This window comes from Sebastes fasciatus, chromosome 20 (genome assembly GCF_043250625.1).
Source record: "Sebastes fasciatus isolate fSebFas1 chromosome 20, fSebFas1.pri, whole genome shotgun sequence".
NCBI lineage: Eukaryota > Metazoa > Chordata > Actinopteri > Perciformes > Sebastidae > Sebastes > Sebastes fasciatus.
Genome location: NC_133814.1, coordinates 14,119,851 through 14,145,345, shown reverse-complemented (window position 1 = coordinate 14,145,345; position 25,495 = coordinate 14,119,851). Strand labels below are relative to the sequence as shown.

The following is a 25,495-nucleotide window of genomic DNA, read 5'->3' as shown; positions in this document are numbered from 1 at the left end:
GCAAGAGCGGCCGGTGCTGGTGGACGGTGCACCTCCAAAACGTCCCAAAACTGCCGCCTTGCCAGGAGGAGACGGTGAAGAAGAGGGCAAGTGAGAGAAGGTTGGTGTGTTGTGCTTGTCTCATTTGTGGTCTGAGAAACAGTAAATTCATCTAAATGGGTTGAAAGACGATGCAATCTGGTTGCCATGGTAATGAATTACGTCTGACTATTAACCACTATCCCATTCTCTGTTTGAGAAAGAACATTAACCAAAAAACAGGAAGTAAAACTGGCTGGAGGGGGGCTTTAAGTGTCATTGGTCACCATTGTAAAAAAGCATGAACTAACTTCTACTGCCATAGAAATGGGACTAAATCAAGAGAGGAACAATTCCTAATCCCTAGCGGAAACAAGATTCCACACTGAAGCAGTCGATGACTTACAGCCTCTACCGGCCAGTTAAAAGCAGTGAGAAATCAGCAGTCAATGATAGTATAAATGAATAAAAAAAAATTAAAAAAATTATGTTTTTCAAAAAGTGTGAATCACCGCAAACTTGAGCATACAGTCATAAATGAGCACAAAATATATTACACCTGTGAGCCCAGTAGTATGCGAGATTAGCTGTGGACAGACAGATGCACATACACACTTACACACGGCCGAACACATAATCTCCTCAGGCTCCTCCTTGTGTCAGGCCCAGATGAAGCAGTACTTTATGGTCGTCTTAAAAATTTGGAATCTCTGCAGGATCTGGAGGGCTTGTCGAGCCATTTGGAGGGTTTCAAGCACAGCCAGCTAGTAGACTTGATTAAGCGACATCCATGTTGGTTTGGTGATACGCCTATTCGCACACATTTATTGGAGCACGATGTAGATGTTGGAGATTGTAAACAACCCATTAAGCAGAGGTTTTATCATGTTCATCCAGAGAAAATTAAGTATTTGGATGTATATGCTTGGTAATGGTATTGCAGAGCCATCCTCTTCTTGCTGGGCGTCAGCTTGCTTGCTTGCGCCCAATCCTATAACACTCCCAGGTTTTGTTCAGACTTCCGTAAGGTCAACAATGTCACAAAATCCGACTCATTTCCACTTCCACATAGGGAAGACTGTATTGACCGAGTGGGGTCAGAAAGTTTGATCTAATGAAGGACTACTGGCAGGTCCCCTTGTCTCAGAGAGCACGGGAGAGGTTAGGGGTTTTCTTTATTGTATGTGTGACAGGGTCAAAAATGACTTATGCATGATTTATGTTTTATGGTTGATTTTATTCTATTTTGCATGTTTTATGGTTTTTATTGTATTGTGTGTTTTATCCCTGCATGTTGGTTGTTTGGATTGCTTTTAATATGTAAATTGAAGTGTTTTTAAGTCATGAACTGGAATGAGACCCATGGACAGCCACACCCCCAATCACAGACTGATTAGGAGAGGAGCGGCAGGTGTGGCGGAGAGCCTGCAATTAGCAGGATGCAGCACAGGTGGAGAGGACACAAAAGGCTTGCAGCAGAGGAGAAGATCTTCAGTCAGAGACAGTCCAGAGACAGCAATGCAGCAGAAAAGCCCTCCTGCTACTACCTACCAGCCCAGCGACCTGAGAGTCCTGTGAGACTACATGCAGCAGACCGTGTCCGCCAACGCAGATTCACTCAAAAAACATAAGTACCCTTTTGGTACATTTACGTGGCGGACACACTGAAAACAGACCAGGATAGCTTTTATCTGGAGTTGTGATAGCAAAGTAGTGGAGAACACACTACTGGTCCTGGTCTCTTGTTGTTTCACAGTTTCGGACGGTGCTGGAGAGACGGCCGAGACGGGCAGACGGCTGTTGGAGTACGGGAGGAGCTAAAACGCGGACACGAGGAGGATCGCTGGATTGGATTGGACTAGATTGGACTGAACTGGATTAAAGAGCCGGATTGGACTGGACTTTTAATAGGGTTTTTAACCTTGTTGCTAGTAACATTTTATTCCTTTTAGATTAATCATTCATTTTTAGACCCATGCTATTTTAATTGCAATAAATCTGGTTTTAATTTGATTTAAACTTCTACCTGTGTTTTTAACTCTGCTCACCTGAGGTAAAAGAACCTGAATTTATCAGAGTCCTAGGCTCCAAGTATTTCCTAGGTGGCGTTGTCGGCTCTAAGCAAAAACATTAATTGTAAATCTAACTGGTACTTTAAGTTGCGGCCTTGCCATTGGCTGTTGGGCCCGGGCCACATATGCATTATATACTATATTCTATATTTTGATTGCTTTGTTTATATCTATTTATATAGACATAGGTACAGCTGTAGATATACAGGATAAAGATGTATAGATATATGTTTATCTGTACACAGATGTATCTACATGTATAGATATTGAGGTAGTTTGGGGCCCAGGACCCTGACTCACGTGGTGTGTGCGTGTGCAATGTTGCGTTCTTTTGTTTTACACTGACAAAACCTCATTGTAATTTTCATTTGTAACTTACTTTGATAAATCAATTTGTTATTGCTAAGATTGATGTGCATTTCCCTCCTTTGTTACAGTCGTAACAGTGCTCCCAACATTGACAAATTAATTTAAAAATCAAAATTTTCAGATACAATGACCCTATTAAAAGGGACTCTATGTAAGAATCAGAAATTGCTTGTTAACTGCGACACCTGTGGCCATTAGGTTAACGAAAGTCAGCGTCCTGTTGCTCACGCTCATGCTACATAGACATGAACGGGCATTGATCAACATAGTGATGCGACACAAGTCAGCTAAAACCACAATATCACTCTATATTTCGCCTGCTTGGCAGTAATGTTAGCTGACCAGACGAATTGATGCTGATACTGTGCCCTTCTTCAGCCTCCCGACCGTGGTCAGAAGGAACTTGGGAGACACCGCAGCCCTGGTCGGAGACGATAACGTTACTCTTCTGCAGTGTGTAGTGTGTGCGCATGCACGTGGGAGGTGGAGGAAGTGAGAATGAGCGCGGTGAGTGAAGGCAGGCAGGCAGAAGAGCAGAGTACAGCGTCGACTCCGACCCTGGAGACCAAAGCTACGGTCTCCCCTGTGTGTCTTCTGACCACGGTCGGGGAGTTGGAGCAGGAAGAGTTGACACTGTTTTGCAAGACGGGGGTCACTGGATATAACTTTGCGGTTTTGGTGATTCTGTGTAGTTTGTGTTGGAACAACGTAGTCACACGTGAGCACGCATAGGAAACACCGACCCGCAATGATTTATAAGAGTGTAAGAAGTTACAAACAGTCCCTTTTAATCTGGATAAAATTATCAGAAAATCAACAGTTTTCATGGGGTGTATTTATTCAGTAGTTAACATTTTCAGTCAAATGCAGCGATTTTTCTCTAACCTTAACTATAAAGTTTTAAGTATCTAAACCTAACCATACATCAACTATGCGGGAACTTTGGACATTTTAAGTGTTTTGGAAGTTGCTGACTGAGTTATAGGTGTGAACACTTTCTGTTCCGAGGCCTTGTTGTTTTGTTTCGGTTTTGTTTCAATTGAAAAGTGAAGAATTGTTCGAGAAAAGGAACTGTTTGTATCTTTTAAGTTATTTTTAAAAAGGTATCAAATGATCAAGCAAAGTTATTACTAGAATTAATCAGGTGATTTATCCACCAGTATATATTATATGAAAATTTATTTAGTCAATTTAGTTAACTTCCATGACTAGGCAAAGTAAAACAAGCTTATTTATATAGCACGGTTAATAAAGTGAGTCCATTTAAAATGTGAATTACATGCAGTGCATCTCTTAACAATGATACATTTAAAGACTTAAATACAAATTTATATGATATATTGTAAGAAAAGTTGAAATAATTGAAATGTTCTTCATAGAATAATGTAATTTAAAAGAGACAGTACATTTAAAAGAAATGTGTATACATATAGTATATGCCGCTAAAATATTTACAGTATCAATTCTTTTGCACTCTAGTTTTTTGATTTGGGAGAGAGTTGTTCATGTTTACTAATATTTTTTGGACTGTCTTAGACCATAAGAATAACATGTACTGTATGAATACTGAAATGGGCGTAGTTTAATTACAGCCGCACCCAAACAAAGATAATTGTCAATTATTACTAGGCGTGTATCAGTACATGAGTACCAAAAGTACAGAAGGAAAGTGGCTTACTGGAAAGTCATTGTCTTGCAAAGAACCATATGACGTAAAATGATGAGATACATAAATGCCAGGCTTGAACAGCGTGACAGTGGTTTGAAATGGTGTGCCAGATGAAGGAGTGGTGCGGTATAATGAAAATATGCAAGACTTCTCTCTCTTGTTGTCTTTGTTTATTCTATGTGGGAGGTTATTGACTGCAAACAGATAAAATTAGCATATTAAATTGAATTTTCCAGTAAAAATGTTCAGCATGAAATTCTTTTTAATGAAATCCTCGCTTGCAACAGTGAACCCATCCATTAGAGATTCTGATATGCACAAATCAATAGAAGGTGTGCGTTTCAGCTCCGTCTTATGGGTGAAACCGCAACTTAATGCGTTTATTTAGGCTTCAAGTCTACTGAGCAAACGGTTTAAGCTGTTAATCTGTCACTGGCAGGGAGCCTTGAAACCGGCCTGGTTGCCAGCCTTGTGAGACAGGATGAAAGCTGTTAATATGTCACTTTATTAAGTTTTAATATGTTTTCACGCGAGAAAGTAACCGTTTAGATTCCCAATATGTGGTCAGTTTATCCAAATAACGTCTGTTTGGAAATTTGCTGTGACGTTTTCAGATGTGATGGAGCTGCTGGCGGGGTGCCTTGAGACCGGCCTGGCTGTCGCTTGAGAATACTTCGGTGTGAACATTGCACTCAGCTGTGTGATCACTTGTGGCGAGTAGTGAGTGAGGAGTCAGCAATCAATCAATGGCAGTATCAAACAGGAAATAAAAGTTGTTTTGAGAAAGTGAGCCACAGTGACGGCCGATCTCATTATCTCCTGGCGGAGATGATAATTAAGCCATTGTGTGTTTGCATACTTGAGCTTCCTGAGGTTTTTGTCTTGTGACTCAGAGTCATATGGTTCTGCTTTTCGTTTTTTTTCTCGGACACTGTTACAGGTGCAATGTCCGCCAACAATGACTCCCGTGCTTTTCCCTCCTTTATCAACTCCAGTTTCATCTGCTCTACTTTTAATCTCTCCCTCTCCAGTGATACCTCAGCCCTCATTCTCCAACTCAAACTGTAGTCTCTCCTTTTCTATTTTTGCTTTTTCCTTTTCTATTTGCATATACTGCTCAAATGACAACATCCCACCAAAAAGCGCTGAAACTGGTGGAGTCAATTGGACCCTGAACTACCCCGAAAAGCTTGGCAGATACTGCTAGTCCTTCAACAATGCCCATTAGCTCAGCCTTTTTTGGTACATTTTCAGCTTGTGACCAACCCAAATGTGCTGCAAAAACAAATCAAGCCTGCTCTTGTAAACGGAATTAAAGTAATACCATTGGGCCTTTTTAGAAACTCTGAGACTAATGCATTACTGTGCTCAGTATGCTTTTTCAACGCTGTCAAACTGACTACACGATTGGAGATAAATACTTTAAGTATATCCACAAAGAACAAATTAAGGCAGTCTGAGTTAAAGCATACAAAACCACAGGGATATTGAGTGAGTTATTATGGAGCGCCCCCTCCTGACTGCCTCGCCAAACTATCTAACTGCATCCGAGTCTTCATGTGTGTACTGGCGGTGGGTATTTATGCCCCTACAAACCGTCTGTATTGGGGAAGACAACCTGTCCCAGCTAATACTTCGGGGTGCTCCCGAGCCACGTGGCTCTAACCACACGGACAACACACAAAAATAACAAACAGCCCTGAAAACAACAAACCAGCAATTCCTCCTTGTGAGATAATTGATGCTACATCCTATCTGGGGGACCAAATGAAAGCTCCAGCCGGAAAGCAAACAGTGCAGCTAACCCACTACTACCATCCCCACAGCATATACTGCATAACCACACTCACCGTTCTTACTGGATACACCACTTATCTGAACCTTAACACAATATAGGAACTAAACTGTAACTGTGGGCCTCCCAACACACTTTTACTACACAAATTCACCTAAACTTTTAACATTTCAGGTTCACAATTGGACGAGCCCCCACTTGTTATGCCCAGCTTGTTCAAGAGCATAAAGAAGGGAAGTCCACACAGTAACAGTTAAGTAAGCAGGTACATTGTGTAAGGAAAATTCAACTGAATCAAAATAAGGTCAATAAGGGTGTAAAGTCAGTAGTCAGTCGTGGCTGATGGGTGCTGTGAAACTATAAGGCTAACCTAAAATCCCTGTAACATGAACGATAACTACAGATAACCAAACCAAACCAAGCTGGGAGCCTGCAAGGCACCAGCCTTCCATGAGGGAGAGAGAGAGGCCATCTTGGAATTACCCTGCTTTTATCTGCTCCCAGCAGGTGAGGCCAATCTCCTAATGAGAGGGGAGGGGCCAGGCAATAAGGGGAACTGACAGAGGCAGGCCAAGACAGAGAATCAAACTGACAAAGCCGTCACAATCTTTGTTATAGTTTTACTTTTTACGATCAGCTACTGAAGTAGTCTTTTGTAAGGGGTTTGATGTGGTTGTGAGTGACGGTACTAAATTATGGAAGCAAACCAAATTTGCTCTTATGGGGCAGTTAAGATTGACATGAGTTGGCCTGGATTCCCATCTACAAACAGTTCTTTATCATGCAGGAAGAAAAGGAGGAAATCAACTGCAGTAGATAAAAGAAAGCTTTACAGGGTTGTCAAAAGCCAAGCATTGTCTTGTTCTCAGAGACACCGTTTATGTCCTGAAAGAAGATAGTCATTATGTTTTAAACATTTCACTAGTAAGCAATACTCAATATTAGCCCATAAAAAAATAACAAACTGAATGGTGCAGAGATGGTTCAAAATCAGGGAACAAGGAGAATATGTTATTCAGCTAACTTTGGATTTAGGATGATTAGGATCCGCTATCAACAACAACATACTGGTACGGAAATTCAGGGGCTAGAAGCAAAAGCAAGCTCACAAAACTAGTTAAAACAGCCAGAAAGATTATAGGGAACCCCCAGAGACAGCTGGTGGAGCTGTATAATACACGAACTAAGAGGAAAGCATCATTATTATTTCAGGACCCTGTACATCCTCTGTTTATGAATTTGAAAAACTCCCCTCGGGACGACAATACAGGGTACCCACAACAAAGATGTCTATTTTATATATTAATAGATGAGTAATAGATGTGCAATTCACAGCACTAAGACTAGACTATTTCTGATTTAGCCCTGCATCATCAGTGACATCTGATACTTTCATCTGATAATACCCTCCTTACTATAAATCTGGCCCCAGAGAACCTGATCCAAAAGGGAAAGAAATCCACAATAATACTGTTATTTAATACCAAAAGTAAAGGCAGAGAGAGAGAGAAGGAGAGTGTTCACAAATTTCGTCCAAAAATTAAAATGCTTATAGTAGGAAAATCAATGCAAATCAATGAAGCAGGAGTATTTCAGTAAAAAAAAACTCCTGGCATCATACTGTACAAAACTACAAAAACCGGAGGAATCCATTGGTACCAACCATGTCCAACCATAATTAATTGCGATTAACTGCGGATAATCATGTGATTAATCGCGATTAAATATTTTAATAGATTGACAGCCCTAATTCTGATATGATAGAGACTTAATGATAAGAACCACCACAAAAGAAACTAAGGACTCAAGTCAATTCAAATTACTTTATTTTCAGTGATTTGTGCAGTGAACAAATGCAACATCTAAAAACATATAAAACATATATATCAAAAAATACTAACTAAGTCACGTACAAAAGCTAATGATAAAAACATGGAGTAAGAGTCGGGGGCAGTAGGTGTAACAGTGCAGTAATGCTGGCGTCTTTGTGTACGGATGAAGGTAGGAACAAAACTAGATGTGGCCCTTCTGTTCTTAAGGGCAGGGACCTAATAACTCAAACATCCAACTTGTATATAGTGCACATTGCCGCCACCTACTGTTGTAAATCAATAATTACTTATCCTTTAATCTAACTACCAAACACAAGTCACACAACACAACAATGATGAGGCCTCCCAAACAGAAATTCAATCCAAAAGCTTGAGTGATTTTAGAATATGGATTGTCTTAGATGTAGACCAGAGTTATTGCTGTCAGCAAACCGACTAGCAGGGTCACCAGTGGGGTCAGCAGTGGGGTCATCTGGCCTGCAGCACTCATCGATCTCACCACTCTGACTGCAAGAGAAGAACCAAAATTTACATAAAATGTATATTCATCAAGCTTGCTGTCATCAAAAGTACAAAAGGTATGAGAAGATAAGAGATCTTTACCTAATTTATCTTGTGGCAGGAATAGTGGTCCTAGTGAGATCTGTTCAAATCCATGGAGGGATATGTCCCTCCTACTTCGGTGGTGGTGACCTGGGAAGCAGTGCTGCAGGACAACAACAACATTAGAGGCTTCTGTTGATGCACCTGTTGATAATCTATCTAAACTCACTAAAAAACACACAAACACGGTAGTACTTACAGGTGTGCAGTTGTTGTGTGCCTTAAGACACAGACTGACGTGGCAGTGAAGGTAGATGGATGTAAAGTTGGTAAAGGTGAACATCCTGAAGGAGAATCGGGACACAGTGGAGACGCCATTCTGAACTACCTCTACTGTAGTATCTGCTGGATTAGGACACCTGGAAGAAGGTAGTAGAGACAATGTGACCAGACGGACTATAAAGTTTTCAGACTTTGGCAATTAAGAACCAGTGATCAGCGTGCTAAGATAAGATAAAGTTGCAATAGCTCCTTTACATTTCTTTTATGAGATCCCAGCGGACGGGGTAGCTGGCGACGTTGATTGGCGTGGCCCAACAAGATTCCACAACGGTAGATATCTGCCTTCCGTCGACTCCTTCTGTACGTAACTCCACATACAACCTTTGGTCGATTTCCATGTCTAAGTTTCTGTTAGTGGTCATCGGGTAGCGGAAGCCAGAGTCCTGGTAGGGGATCATCCTCACATGATACCGTCCTCGGCCTGATGGAAGTTTCTTCCTCACAATGCTACGAAAACAACAACAACACATAATGTGACTACACTTGAGAAGGAACAAGTCACTGGCAGGTATTTGGCAACAAAGTCTTGCTGGATTTCTTTTAAGTTTTCTTTGTATTGTTGGTTTAAATGGTAAGTTAATTAGTGATGGTGCAAATTGCGGGTAGTGGGCAGTTACACAAAATTTCTGACAACCAAGGGCACCTATTTCAAATCTTTGTAATTACCATCATCATAGAGCACCACTGCCACAGAAGATAAGTACTCAAAAAAGGTCAGAGGTGCAGATGTAGCACTGTTAAATATACCGTAATTGAATGCGTAAATATTGAAACCCTATTATCATTACATACGCCATGACGTATCACTATGGACCAGGGGTGGAGAGAGTATTCAAATCCTTTACTCAAGTAAAAGTGCTAATACAGCACTGTAAAATTACTCTGTTACAAGTAAAAGTCCTGCATTATACATGTTACTTAAGTAAAAGTATGTCAGTATAATCAGAAAAATGTACTTAAAGTACAATTTTGGCAAATCACAGGTCATTTCAGAGCGAGAGCATTCCTATTGGCTATTCTCTGGCTGGTGGGCGATGCTTGGTATTTTCTCAACAGCTAAACAGTACACTACAAGATGTTTCTGAAAACATTTGAGGCGAGAAATAGGCATTTCAGTTACAGAATATTGATTCATATTTGATCAGCGCTGCCTAGTTTGACCGTTTGATCAGAGTTTGCGAGTGATTGACAGCTGCTGAGAGACGGCAGACTCCAGCTCGGCTCTGATTGGTTGTTTTCCTCTATGATATTTGGCCAATGCCATAGGAGCAACGGAGGACACAGATGCACATGATTTTTTTTCATCAGTCTCATGCACTACTGTCAGGATAACGTGATTGTTTTATAAAAACAACTTTTTTTTTTAATCATACTTGCTCCATTTCTACCCACTGCCGCTTTAAACATAGTATTTGCGTAAATGTACTTAGTTACATTCCACCACTGCTTTAGACAGATGTTCACTATAAAAAAGGACAGACAGACTTAAGTCAATAAAACATGCAGATTAGATAGTATTGTCACCTCTCTACAGGGTTGATGCCCACATCCATAGACAGGGCCTGCCAAAGAGGGTATTCACAGCAGAAACGCAGATGAATGTTTTTCTGGCGGCTGATTAGACCTCCATGAGTGTCCACGTCGCCCTGGATCAGGTTCTCATAGGTGAAATGGGTTCCATTGCTCTTAAAATTGAAATGACAAAATGGTATAAGTTATTTGTTGTAATACGTCTTAAGGACAGCATTTACATCTAAAATCTTCTTCAGTCTGTGTTGATTCCATTATAGTCTATGGGCTGTACCCTGAGAGTTGTCCCACACAGCTTGTCGTCATTGTTAAAGTGGAACACCAGTCGTCCGTCCTCGACAGTCCCGTTGCAGGAGTGATCTTGGAGGTGGAGGGCGCCAGGGTGGAAGCCAGCTTCAAACAGCTGGCAGCGCGACACAGACATGGTGCCTGAACTACTGTTACAACTGATGGACGAGTCTATGAGAGAGAGATAGAAATAAAAGACATGGTCTCATGATTAAAGTTGCATTCATCAATATTTTTAGATTACTAATGGATCAAATGACTGCTGTATATGTAGGTGTTGCTCATAGTAATAAACCCACAATACTATAGGTTTATATTGAATCACCAGTTTAAATAATTTAAACATTTTTTTCTGAGAAATCATGTTTTGTCCGTCATTTTTGAATCGTTGATGGTTCACATTACTACAATACCCATGAGCCTTGACAGCGATTGTTGTTGCCAGTCAGGGGCGCCTGAAAGCATTCAAAATTGGCCCGGAAGCTGCAGATTGCAGAATCACTTTTTTCAACACCGTAGTCTTTAGCCTCCACTGGCCGTCAGCGGTGCATGAACAGAATTTTAAGGTTGGGATTTGATATTTTTTGCCTAAATGCACTTTGGGAGTCATAGCTAAATCCTACCTGATTTTAGCGGAAGAACTATGATAAACCGAAACCTGAGTGGATCGTATTGTTCCGTGCACTCGTGTTGTTTCACGAACAATGCCATTGTACTATGTAGCAATGTCTACTACTCATCTTACACATGTCACTTCTGCGATCTTAAAACAAAGCAGTGCTTTAAGAGGAGCTGCCCTCACCGTAGCTCATATTGTTGGGCCGATGGTGGTGCTCATCACAGAAGCAGCCGTACACACCGTCCTTCTCACCACACCACTCATGCTCTGTGCAGTCCAGCTGGTCACAGGGGTCTGACTCAGCTATGGAAATAGTGGGGAAATGATGAGACAAGGAGTGATGAAAGAGAAACAAAACAGGTAAGAGAGAAGATACCTATGGTCTAATGCAAACTTACGACAATACAAAGCAGAGCGCCAATCAGAGATGTTTAACCCCAAAACAGAGCAGGTTTTCTCATAGGCTGCGACATCAGAACACAGTATGCCATTGGCTTTAGTGTAGAGGCAGAGATCGTAGACACAGGAACTGAAGAATGGCTGAGGATCAGAGTGCGGGTGACAGGCACTGAATGGGCCGCTACTGTTGGTGATGACGCTACAGAGCTGAGAGTATTCTGCCCTAAATCGACAGTTGTCCAGTCCATCACCAATCACTTCATCGGTGGATCCACATCTAGAAAAGACATTATACGTTTAATACTTGGGCTGACTTTGTTTATTTTGCCACAACATATGTTTCTGTAATAAGTGTGTTGTTGTTTCTTTATGTAGTGAAAGATTGTTAACTGATGATATTTTGATGATATTTTGACGCCACTTTGTGCGTGGAATACCCTACAAGTTCAGCTCACCCTGGTTGGCTTGTGGGTGACTTCCAGCTGTTTCCAAATTGATTGTCATTTTGTGCCAATGTGCCATTGGGCAAGACTTTGTCATCTGCAGGATCACCGTTGAAGTTTCCATACATCCCGATGACTCTATTTTGACGGCGATAGTGTACTCTGACCAGTAAAGTACTACGGCCATCAAAGTGGACTACCAAATCAATGGCATCGACCACTATGTAGCCTCCCTCTCTGACCATCCGAGCTAAGGTTCCTACAGTGGTGGGAAGAGACACGGCACTTCCATTCACCTGGTAGGATGAAAGATAATAGAAAGATAAAGAAGGGTGAGGAGGCACTTGTCGTTACGTATGTTTACACCAAACCGATTTAGAAAGTTTTTCATCTTCAAGTAATAAATGGTTTACCTTTACTATTTTGTTGGGTCCAATCCTGATATGCACACTCTCTCTTTGATTTGAGAGGTATATATCCACTGCTGACACAAACGACACGCGGTTGTTGCCACGGTGATTATTGGTGGCTACTACCTGAAACTGTGTTTCATTAGGGCTGTGGCTCACACTCTCAGTAATGATGTAAGAGCATGTGCCCTGGAAATGAGCCACTGTCCCATCAAAGGTGATGTAATGTGGATCCCCCAACGTAGTGCTAGTAGACATTGGATCAAAACAGCCCAGCTGGCCGTTTCTGATGGTGCACTCTTGTGTCTCGGTGCAAAATGCAACTTGACATCGCAGGTCATGGGGACCATGGCATACACAGTACTTGGAGCATGCATCAGTCCAGAAGTCATCGAGAGGCTGCAACAGGTGAGACAAAGACATGCATACAAAATTATTAAAAATTTAGCATGTGCTACATTAATAACACAAAACGGCTGCTGAGTGGACTGGGATAATGAAATTATCATTGTTCTGTCTGTAGCCTATCACACACTAAATTGTAGTCATGTGATTTGCTATTTATTTATTTTTTTACCGTAAAACGATATAGCTACACTGCTTGGAACCCGATTGTCATTGTTTTCTACCAAGTTGTCACTCAATCTTGTTGCTTGCAGCTTTGCTAAAATGTTTCTTGAAATTCAATAGTCAAAAATCTCCTTTTAGCAATAGACTGGAGCACAAGGTAAGAACCAGAGATGTGTGTTTCCCCTTTCCTTGTCAGATTTTTGTCTTAAATGCTATTGTCCATTTCATTTACTTTGTTAACATATGCAACACGTTCATAAACACATGCCATATTGTACAGTAACACACATTGACTGTATATAACAATATTAGGTAATAAAATAGAAAAAAAAACAATGGACACATTTTGTTAACAAGAGAAAAGCAGGACAAAATGGAGGTGTCATGGGGAGAGTAGATGTAAATAGGGTTAATTTTGTGTATACAAGGTGTGAAAAGCACAATCTGAGGCTACAGTCAGCCAGTATTCTGACACTTATAAGTGCGGCAGCTGCTACCACAGTTGGTGGGTCAAGGTACAAAATACCAGTTTTTACACACAATACATGTCGCACAATAAAGTAGCAAATCGTTCTTCCAGTTTGAAGTAATCTGATGATAAACAGAGCCACTATTGTAGTGTTGTTTTGGTCTTCTCTCTACAGTATTGCAAAATAACTTGTTACTTGACAATTTTAGGCAAGTTTTAGGATAGTTTCATTGTAAAGCACACTAATGTTGATGGTTGATAGAGGTGGGTAGACCCTTGATCAAAGGGAAATGGTTATATGTACTAAGACTGAAATCATTGAGACAATCAGATGAATTATTCAGGCATACAAATTATACAAATCTGGTGTTCTATTCATTTACAACTATATGACTTACATTGTAGTAGAAGCCGTCATATTGACAGCCACAGTGGACACAGCTCATCCCACTCCTGACAAAACCTTCCTCACAGAAACATCCCTCAGAGCAAACCTGCTCACAGGTTGCATCAACGCTGCTGGCACAGGTGCGGGCACAGTCGGTACCGCACAGCTCATAATGACTGTGTGCTGGACAGTCAATACCTTTATAAGTGAGGAAAGAAATGATCGATGTCAGATGGTTAAAAATGGTTGAATCTGTCAATTAACTAAGCCTGTATGCAGATGCAGTAGGTTGAAACATTTTCTTGGAAAACACTTCTTTGATTGTTTCCTAGTCTGTTTGTAAAGTAGACTAACAACACATTGACTGGTCGACTTACTGCAGTTGGTGTTCAGTCTCCAAGGGTAGATTCGAACATTAGCGGACTGACAGGCACTGGCGTATGCCTGAATGGCCGTGCATAGGAGCTCATTTCCCCCAAGACAAACATCATACACACAGTCATTGAAATATGGCGCTGGGTCCACCTGCTCATGGCAGAAGCTGAAGGGGCCGCTGGCTGATAGAATCACCTCACATAGGGCTCTAGCAGGTCCCTCATTGGTGCATTGTGGGCAGGAGGAGCCACACCCATCACTGCAGGTGTAGTTGTCTGCCACTTTCCAAGCTGTCCCAAACTCTTGTGGAGTGGTGACCAACGTTCCAGATGGAGTGTGGAACTCGTCATTTGGATTTCCATTGAAGTTTCCACAAAGTCCACATGTTGTCCCACTGGAGTGAAGACAATATGTTGATAAATTGAAGGTAAATGTGTCAAATATTTGCAAAAAAATAACTTTTCAGAATGTAAACTAAAGCATTTTAACATAGCTTATAAATGGAGGTTACCTGTAATTTGAAGGTACAGAGATTGACATATGATACGATCCATCGTACATGACACTCAGGCCAAAATCAGCATCGACATATGTGCGAAATCCACTTGCATAGATAGATACACGAGTTCCATTCAAGAGAATAGGTAAGTTTTTAGTTACTCCATTCACCTTTAACATTGGAAAAACAAAATTGGATGAATAATCATAGATTTGTATTTGCGTTCTGGTGTTTTTAAAAATGACAGCTGTAAAATCCAGTGTAGATTAAAAATAGATGTAGATATTAGAGGAATGAGTTGAAAAAGATTTTCTTAGATAGTTCTGAATCTGTGCAACTCACCTGTACCACACCGTGGCTCCGTCTTGACATATGCACTCGATAACCACACACATTTACAAAAACATCAGATAGGATTGAAACTTGTAGCCCTCTCCATGGCTCATTCTTAGCCTCCACTGAAAATTGGTTGAGTCCATCAGTGGCATTACACGGAGTCGCCATAACATAGCGGCAGGTTCCCTGGAAGTCATAGCGCTTGCTATCAAAGGTGGTGTAGTGAGGGTCACCGGAGGCAGTGCAGGTGCCATGAGGGTTGGGATGGCAGCCAAACTCACCCTCCACCACACGGCAGGACTCTTGGGGACCACAGGAGTTGGGGATACAGTGGACTGCCCCGGTAGCGCCATTACAGGTACACAAGCTCTGACACTCATCACCGTGCCAAAACTGTTCGCCCCCTCGCCGATAGCGTCCCTGGTGATTGCATCCACAGCCTGTAGGTGGTACGCACTGGTTGCCGTTGAGGATAAAACCATCATCACACTGGCACCCATCCTGACACACAGTGTCACAGGTGAAAGGGAAAGCGAAGCTGGGGCAGGTGGAAGGACAAGTACTTCCACAGACTTCATGATGGCTATTTTGAGGGCAGTTTTGTTCTAAAGAAAAACAAAGCAATTAATTAAGCAAAATCATTGATATTATATCAAAACTATCTACATCAAAAGGGGGAAAAGTGCTTACCACAGTTAGTTGCATTCCTCCAGTGTCCAAGGGCAACACCCTTCTGTTGACACATTAATGCATAATCTCGTAGGACCTCACATAGCGCTGATGCTGGATCTCTAGAGGCTCTAAGGATCTCCACACATGCATCCACATGCTGCTGTGGGTTCACCATGGCCAAACACTGGGCAAACGGCCCATGCGGTGAGGCAAGAATGCCACAGTACTCACTAGAATTGTAATTTGTTGTCAGTGAGTTATGATTTACACTTTCCACGCAGTGTGCCGTGAGGGGGCCATCTCGCCAACTGTCCCCAAAGTCCTGAGAGTTGTTGACCAGGACGCCGCCGGGTCTGCGGAAGTCGTCATGTGGGTGACCATTGTAATTACCACAGAGTCCACCCAATGAACCGTTGTAGATACCAGGTGCAGTGACACGCACAAAGTGAGGCCAGACTGTCTGCACAGTTACACCAAAGGAGGTGTGAAGGATGATACTGTGAATGCTGCTGTGGTAGATCTGGAATCGATTGGATGCTGAGCTGAATGGTAGACTGATCCGCTGACCGTCAACCTAAAGGACCATTTAAACAACCAGTGTCAGATTTTATGGGTAACAAGGTTTTCAGTTTATATCAATCAATTTTTGATGTTTCCTTTTATGTGTTGATCTAAACAAGATTGCAACATGTAAGACAGAAATAATCCTATTTTTAAAACTTCTCTCTGGTGTCACCACTCATTTCTCTTCATAAGCTCTTGAAATATTTTTGTGACATACCTGAACTTCGCTGCTGTCTGTCATTTCAATGGAGATTTGTGTTCCCTCCGCCTCAAACCTCAGGAACCGAGCAAAGCCTTGTTGGCCTCTGGGCACTTTTTCTGCTGTCACCACAAAATCTGGGTAACTAGACAATCCAATTACTTTGGCAAGGGTCAATCGACACGCCCCAGGATAATGGTAAGTCAGTCCATCAAACGTATGATATGACCCTTGACCTTTTATCCAGCATGTTGCATAACTGTTAGGTCTGCATCCTCTTACTCCCTCCTCCACCCTGCAAGACTCTAATGGTCCACAGACATGGGAGCGGCAAATCATGGAACCACTACTGCAGATACAGCGTCTCCCACAGTCCTCGTCTAGTATTACAGTTTCTCCAGAGCGATAGTAGCGACCCTCAAAGCTGCAGCCACACTCAGCATGAGGGACGCAGACTCCAGCACTGAGGATGTAGCCTGAATTGCAGATGCAGCTCTCCCGGGCAGGGAGAGGGCAGTAGCAGCCCTCAATGCAGCCGTCGTTGTTGGAATTAGGATTGAAAGGTCCTGGGTTATCTTGAATGACCTCAATTAAATCCAAGTTATTAATATTATTTGTATTATTATTGTTACAGGTGGCTGGACATCCTGTGCCTTGGGACTCAAAGTGACTGTTGGCTGGGCAGATGATTTCTAGACACAAGAAAACAACATTGATATTGACATCATGGACATTTTACCCAAGGAATTATTTGAAATCATGTTGTTTGACGGACAGACATACCACAGAAGCCTTGTCTCCTCCAGTTTGGCAGCTGTATACCATTCTGTTGACACAGACTTGCATACACATTTAGGGCTTGGCACAGAATGGGTTGGTACCCTCCTACAACACACAGATCAAACACACAGCCTTGCACAAAGGTCTGTGGGGGAATTTGTTGATGGCAACCAGCAAAAGGTCCAAAGCTGCTCTGGAGGATACCACAATGGGCAGTATTGCTGTACAAAGCTCTCTGAGCCACAGTGCAGGCAGCACAGCTTTGCCCTGCACATCGGGGCCCACAATCAGTCTCATTGTCCCCTAATGCTTGCCAACTGTTGCCAAACACCACTTCAGAGCTCACAAGCTCGCCTTGGCGGGTTTGAAAGTCATCCTCAGGGCGATTGTTGAAGTTTCCACACAGGCCGCATGTTGCATTCTGGTAAGTGTAGGGCACACCGATCCTAACATAATGATTTGCGTCATAAGACACCTCCAAGCCAAAGGCAGTACTGATGACCACAGAAAATCCTGAGTTATAAACATGGATTGCGCCGTTGTTGAGATAGAATGGAGTGGCTGCAAAGATGCCATTGACCTGAAAGCACACCAGCAAGCAAAGACACAGTTGTAAAAATATGTACTAAATAAAAAATATTACAGTAAGTGGAAACTTAGTTCTTAGTTCTAACCTTGGCTGCACCACGATGTCCCTTGACAAGCTCGATGGTTTCATTATAGACGTACACTTTGACCAGTCGTGTCCAGGAAACATGAGTGGTGCCCCTGTGCTCATTCGTGCCCTCTACTCTATAGTAGGGCAGCCCTTGACCACATTGCTCAGAAAGAACGTAAGTGCAGGTGCCCTGGAAGTCAAACGCTTTCTTATCGAAGGTATAGTAATGTGGATCACCACTTAATGTGCAGATGCTTCTTTGCACCGTCTGGCAGGAGAACTGAAAGGCAGTAGGTCGGCAGATTTGGGAAAAGGAGCAGGGTTGGCTGACACACTGCAGGCCTGTTGAGGTGCAAGTGCACTTCTGTACACAGGTACTGTCGCTCCAGAATGAGTCACCCAGCCGCAAGGGTTGACCTTTGAAGAAAATAAAAAGAAAAGTTCCTTGAAAGGCATTGACTTCAACATGCAAACACTATTAGCATTTAAAACATTTGATTTTCAAAGATTTTGGGAGCATTTTTGCCTTTGTTTTTATAGCAAACAGTAGAGTGGTAACAGGAAATGAGAGGATAGAAAGGAGGATGACATGCAAGAATGATCCCTAGCCATCTTAAACTGGGGACATTATCATGGTCAGCGTCTTGACCTTGTAGAATACATTACCATTTTACTTTTAAGAAATACTTTGGCATACCAATGCAAATCACAAATGTATGAAATTAAAGATAATTTTTTTTTAAAACTTTACTTGCAACATAGATCATTTGTATGTCACCATATTCTAATGTAATAGCAGTTCAGTGCACAATATACTCAGCTGTGTATAGCATATAAAACATACATTTAGTTCAACAATCAGAGATTTATCGTCAGATTTTCCAATATCTTCATGGAGTGGTGATCATATGAGTACATTACTGTAAAGAAGTACCTATGGTGACCACCCTCTGGTTCTGGTCTTACCATTGAAAGTGCAGCCTCTTAATCCTCCGTCCACCTGGAAAGCCCAGCGACCGGTTACATTGACATTGCTGCTCAGGGGGAAAGTTGAATTAATGCCTGTTGAGGTGTTAGAGAATGATCCAGGGATGGAGAAATGGTGAGGGGAGTTTTCTGTGTCATATCCAGCCTGGAAATACATGTCACATAGATAAAAGTAGTTAAATTTTTTTGTATTTGTGCATTTCCATTACTGCATTCAGATTTAAATAAGGCATGGACACTTTTTACAATGTATATTACATGTAATTTTAATGGCTCTAACCTGTACATTGATGGTTGTAAAGGCTATTATCCCATAATTCATCAGCACAAATGAGTACTGGCCACCAGAGATCAAGACTGCTTGGACCGTTGTTTGCTGAAAAAAAAATGTACATGTGGTTATTATAGTAAATATACGAAGTAATAGGTAAAATACACATCATATGTGTTTCCTCATGTAAAACAAGATGACTTACTGTTCCATCAGTTGGATAGTAAGCCACCTGATACCATGTTGCAACAAAGACCCAGTTGGCCGTGAAGTTCAACGCTGGGAAGTAACGATTAATGTCTTCTGTAGCTCGTCCGAGGATACTACCATTTGTGTATTGGTTGTAGATGACCTGACCAGTTACTCTGTGATCAAAATCTGTCCAGAATGGAGCGATGAAGTCTCTGAATCCACGCACTGGAATCCTTTCAGCTATGTAACTATACCAAGGACTGTTGAAGGTCAGGTGTCCATTGTTGTTCACCTGGAAACAAGTAAACCAGTTCTTACTAACAAAGAAATAGTATGCATGGTAACACTTTATAATAAACATCGTTTATAAATGGTAAATTGATAGATAATTAAACTTTGTAATAGTTATTTTACTGTTAACAAACAATGAAATGATAATTAATAATGTTTACCAATTATTAGTTATGCTATAATTTATGTTATTTAGTCATTAGTTTGTGTAATGTGAAATAATACATTTTGTATTATAGCTAATAGGAGACGATAACAATTACATTCGGATCGCATTATTAAAGTATTTATCGACAGTTTATTGTGGTACACATTATAACATTTTATGTACTATATTAAGTATTTGTTAATTATTACCAAATGATTTCTAAAATTTTAAGAAATCGTTTGTAAAAGATCTATAAACATTACATAGATAGTATTAAAAGTATTGACTGTCTAATTAGATAATGGTTTTAGATGCTTTACAAAGCATTTATTAACCATTTAAAGGGACTGTTTGTAACTTTTTAAGCGTATAAATGTACCGGGTCGGGACACATGCGCGCTCGCGCTCGCGCTCGCCTTCACTCAGACAGCGCGCGCGTTCTCGCTCAGCTCGCTCCACGTCTAGACGTGAACGCGCGCTCACTCCACACTGCAGAAGAGTTAGTTTAGCTCTGAGAATATCTAGTGAATGTACAGTGGACGTTTGGGCAGAAATAAATGCTGCAGCTCCGCCAGACCAACAGAGGTTTCCCGTGTCTTCTGAAGTGACGAAGCTCTGCAACGAGTTACGTTGTTGTCTCGTTACCGACCGGGTGCCGGTGTCTCCCTGCTCTCTCCGGCTGCGGGCGGAGAGAGCAGGGAGACTCGCTGCAGAGCCCCGCTGCCTCAGCCTGCGCTGAGGCAGGAAAAGCCAACACTAGGATCAGATCTAAATCATGTTCATGGAGAGACCTTCGTCTGGTCAGCTAACATTACTGCCAAGCAGGTGAAATATAGAGTGATATTGTGGTTTTAGCTGACATGTGTCTCCTCACTGTTTTGAGCGATGCTCATTCATGTCTATTTAGAGCAAGCAAGCGCGAGCCCAACGCTGGCTTTCGTTGATTTCACGGCCACAGGTGTCGCTGTTAACAAGCATTTCTGAAAGTTACAAATAGTCCCTTTAACAAGATATAACAATTAGTTGCAACTTTATAAAAGCCATCCAAATCATGTTTATAGATGGTTTACAAATCAATTATTAACCATTAAAAAAGTATTACAAATATCTGATCTATCTATCTATGTAATGTTTGTAGTTGTTTAGAATAATTTCTGAAAGGTTCACAAATCCTTTCGTAATCATTAACAAATACTTAATATAGTATATAAAAGTTTATAATGTGTACAATAATAAACTTTTAAACTAACAAATTATAACATTTTTAATAATGAGTAAACATTATTAATTATCATTTCATGGTTTGTTAACAGTATAGTAACTATTAACTAAATTTTAATTAACTATCAATTTACCATTTATAAATGATAGTTATTATAAAGTGTTACTGTTTAGGTAGAAGTTAAACAAAGTATTATTAGTTTCATAAAATATTGCAGGTTTTGCTTCTCTTATTTATTCATTAAATAAAATAAATGGATTTAGTAAATGCTAATAATATTGTTACGTACATAAATCTGATTATAAGTCCGTCTGAAATACACAAAGGGTCGATGCAGGAGTATTCGAGGAGAACTTCCATCAAGTTGGGTAGGGTTTCTGGTTCCCTCAATGGGGTAGAGGGGTCCTAGAAAGAACAAAAAACGCCACATTTTTAAGAAAAGATGGAATGCCCATATTGGTGTTATTGGTAAATGCCATATTGGCAAAGGTTGCACAGTGTTTTATTATTTCCAGATTACCAAACCTAACCAATCATATCCATGTTTAATCCTGTATACAAAATATGCTTTATGCATTATTTGTGTTTTTGTGGATTCTTTAAATCCAATATACCGACCAAACAGAATACACCTTTTTCACATTAAACGTTTTGGTATGTCATAGCAGGAATAGAACAGATGTCATTGAAAACATTAGAAAAGACAGTATTTTCTCAAAGGCTCACTGGCTTTGCTTAGTGGGACATTTGAAGTCAAAATGTCAGCTATTTGTCAACCTGGTATTATGTAACTTGTTAAGTATAACAAAGCAAAGCAAACCATTGTCTCTGGTAATGTATAAAGTAAAAGTATATTAATACATTCATGTACAATACTGTATACTGTGTGCTGTCATTTTATAGTCACTATATATTTCAAAACCTTAAAAGGGACAAATAACTTGAAATTTAGCTTGACATAAACTGCAGCTAACATCTTCTGTTCAAAGCTACTTATTCCTGCTAACAATCAAACAATCATTCAGCAGTGGTATCAGCTGTAATCCAGAGGAAATATGTATAATCTTGAAGTACAAACTGCTTTGAGCTACTGTATAAACACATGACTAAAAGATTATTTAAACTTCAACTTACTTGTCACCGTAATCACAGTAGTTGTCGGAACTATGAAAACAAACACATAAATATAATTGGATAAAAATCAGAGTCTGCTAACATCAATTAACAAATATCAGTTAGTGAATTTACATAAATGCATCGACAAAAGTAAAAGTTAGTTTAATTGAATTTTATGCAATTTTCAGCCTGGTATCGTGTAACTTGTTAAGTATAACAAAGCAAAGCAAACCATTGCCTCTGGTGTCAAAGTGCGGTACCTCCCCAACCTCCAGTCCACACCCTTTGCTTTTACTGTGCTATATAAATGCACTGTAACACTAAACACTGTCATGGGATGTAAATTGTGTTCTACTATAATAGTTCAGTAATAAATTCATGTATAATACTTTATACTGTGTGCTGTCATTTTATAGTCACTATATATTTCAAAACTTTAAAAGGGACAATTAAATTTAGCTTGACATAAGCTGCAGTTTACACGTTTTGTTCAAAGCTACTTATTCCTGTTAACAAACAATCATACAGCAATGGTATTAGCTGTAATCCAGGGAAAATACGTATAATCTTGAAGTAAAAACTGCTTTGAGCTACTTATTGTATGACTGATCTGTTAAAAGTATGAACAAATGACTAAAAGATTATTCAAATTTCAACTTACTTGGAATCGAAGGACCTGCCAAACCTATGAAAACAAACAAATAAATATAATTGGATAAAAATCAGGGTCTGCTAACATCAATTAACATATGTCAGTTAGTAAATTTACATAAATTCATCTACAGAAGTAAAAGTTAATATAAATTGAATTTAATTAAATTTTCAGCCTGGTATCATGTAACTTGTTAAGTATAACAAAGCAAAGCAAACCATTGCCTCTGGTGTCAAAGTGTGGTACTTCCCCAACCTTCAGTCCACACCCTTTGCTTTTACTGTGCTATATAAATGCACTGTAACACTAAACACTTGCATGGGATGTAAATTGTGTACTATTATAACAGTACAGTAAGAAATTCACGTAAAATATTTTATACTCTGTGCTGTCATTTTATAGTCACTATATATTTCAAACCCTTAAAAGGGACAAATAACTTGAAATTTAGCTTGACATGAGCTGCAGCTAACATCTTCTGTTCAAAGCTACTTATTCCTGTTAACAAACAATCATACAGCAGTGGTATTAGCTGTAATCCAGGGAAAATACGTATAATCTTGAAGTAAAAACTGCTCTGAGCTACTGATTCTATGACTGACCTGTTAAGAGTGTGAACAAATGACTAAAAGATTATTTAAATTTCAACTTACTTGTATTCTGAGGAGCCGCCGGAACTATGAAAACAAACACATAAATATAATTGGATGAAAATCAGAGTCTGCTAACATCAATTAACAAATGTCAGTCAGTGAATTTACATAAATGCATCTACAGAAGTAAAAGTTCATATAATAGAATTTAATTACATTTTCAGCCTGGTATTATGTAACTTGTTAAGTATAACAAAGCAAAGCAAACCATTGCCTCTGGTGTCAAAGTGTGGTACCTCCCCAACCTTCAGTCCACACCCTTTGCTTTTGCTGTGCTATATGAACGCACTGTAACACTAAACACTCACATGGGATGCAAATTGTGTACTATTATAACAGCATAGTAATAAATTCATGTATAATACTTTATACTGTGTGCTGTCATTTTATAGTCACTATATATTTCAAACCCTTAAAAGGGACAAATAACTTGAAATTTAGCTTGACATGAGCTGCAGCTAACACGTTCTGTTCAAAGCTACTTAATCCTGCTAACAAACAACAATTAATCATACAGCAGTGGTATAAGGTGTAATCCAGGGGAAATACGTATGATCTTGAAGTACAAACTGCTCTGAGCTACTGATTGTAAGACTGACCTGTTGAGATATGAACAAATGACTAAAAGATTATTTAAATTTCAACTTACTTGTAGTCTGAGGAGCCGTCGTAGCTATGAAAACAAACACATAAATATAATTGGATGAAAATCAGAGTCTGCTAACATCAATTAACAAATGTCAGTAAATTTACATAAATGCATCAACAGAAGTAAAAGTTAATATAATTGAATTTAATTCAATTTTCAGCCTGGTATTATATAACTTGTTAATTATAACAAAGCAAAGCAAACCATTGCCTCTGGTGTCAAAGTGTGGTACCTCCCCAACCTCCAGTCAACACCCTTTGCTTTTGCTGTGCTATATGAACGCACTGTAACACTAAACACTCGCATTGGATGTAAATTGTGTACTATTATAACAGTATAGTAAGAAATTCATGTATAATATTTTATACTGTCATTTTATAGTCACTATATATTTCAAAACCTTAAAAGGGACAAATAACTTGAAATTTAGCTTGACATGAGCTTGAGCTAACATCTTCTGTTCAAAGCTACTTAATCCTGCTAACAAACAACAATCAATCATACAGCAGTGGTATAAACTGTAATCCAGGGGAAATACGTATGATCTTGAAGTAAAAACTGCTTTGAGCTACTGATTGTAAGACTGACCTGTTGAGATATGAACAAATGACTAAAAGATTATTTCAATTTCAACTTACTTGTAGACTGAGGAGCCGCCGAAACTATGAAAACAAACACATAAATATAATTGGATGAAAATCAGAGTCTGCTAACATCAATTAACAAATGTCAGTTAGTAAATTTACATAAATGCATCTACAGAAGTAAAAGTTAATATAAATTGAATATAATTAAATTTAAAAAAAATTTAATTAAATTTTAATTAAATTAATTACATTTTCAGCCTGGTATTATGTAACTTGTTAATTATAACAAAGCAAAGCAAACCATTGCATCTGGTATCAAAGTGTGGTACCTCCCCAAATAATTTTCAGCTTTACTTGTTTAGTAGAGTAAAACAAAGCAAATGACTCAGAGATTATCTATACTTCAACTTTATTTAATTTGATTTAATTAGATACTTACTTATCATCCCCAAAAGCAGCACAGGCAACATTATTTGACTCGCCATTCTCCAACGCCAAATATTCAAACCTGCTGACCAAATAGAATTAATTATATTTCAAAAGAATGAAAAAAAACAAAAAACAAAAAAATGTGACAACAAAAAAGCTAGAAAGCATTCAGAGACTGCATACCCCACCAAGGATGCATAGTCCTGTAAATCTGTTTTATGGTTTTAATAGCAAAAGATGTTTAGAGATTTAAATTCATATCGATCCAGATCCAGCAACTTTTTTGTTTTTTTTATTTTCTCAGAAACTATTGTACTTACAGTACATAATACTGTAAGTGCGATAGTTTCTGAGAAAATTGCACAAATGTTAAAAAAGCGATGTTAGTTATTCTGGAGCTGCACCTGAATCCAAATCTGCACCAAAAACAAATTACTTGTTGTTTGACTCAGCATGTTA

The 25,495-nt window shown here is 39.7% G+C and overlaps 2 protein-coding genes across 2 annotated transcripts in view; both read right to left on the bottom strand.

The window, feature by feature from the left end:
• Positions 1 to 25,112, bottom strand: part of LOC141758003 (alpha-tectorin-like) — a 64,133-nt gene extending 39,021 nt beyond the window's left edge. The window contains exons 1-3 of the mRNA XM_074619009.1: positions 25,047 to 25,112; positions 24,659 to 24,682; positions 24,021 to 24,044 (exon numbers count right to left, since the gene is read on the bottom strand). Of these exons, the coding sequence (XP_074475110.1) occupies positions 24,021 to 24,044; positions 24,659 to 24,682; positions 25,047 to 25,092 (94 nt within the window). The 5' untranslated portion in view covers positions 25,093 to 25,112. The remainder of the gene's footprint in view (positions 1 to 24,020; positions 24,045 to 24,658; positions 24,683 to 25,046) is intronic.
• Positions 7,733 to 22,208, bottom strand: LOC141759004 (alpha-tectorin-like). The gene is made up of 24 exons (XM_074620896.1): positions 22,199 to 22,208; positions 22,085 to 22,114; positions 21,240 to 21,355; positions 19,303 to 19,581; positions 19,107 to 19,202; positions 18,806 to 18,971; positions 17,856 to 18,256; positions 17,185 to 17,761; positions 16,420 to 17,093; positions 15,657 to 16,212; positions 14,973 to 15,571; positions 14,643 to 14,800; positions 14,134 to 14,525; positions 13,767 to 13,954; positions 12,333 to 12,728; positions 11,932 to 12,215; positions 11,476 to 11,753; positions 11,261 to 11,380; positions 10,445 to 10,629; positions 10,165 to 10,325; positions 8,836 to 9,087; positions 8,558 to 8,717; positions 8,359 to 8,461; positions 7,733 to 8,262 (listed from the first exon to the last, which is right to left on the bottom strand). The coding sequence occupies exons 1-24, from the start codon at positions 22,206 to 22,208 to the stop codon at positions 8,153 to 8,155; spliced, it is 6,291 nt and encodes a 2,096-aa protein (XP_074476997.1). The 3' UTR covers positions 7,733 to 8,152.
• Positions 25,113 to 25,495: the final 383 nt, after the last annotated feature.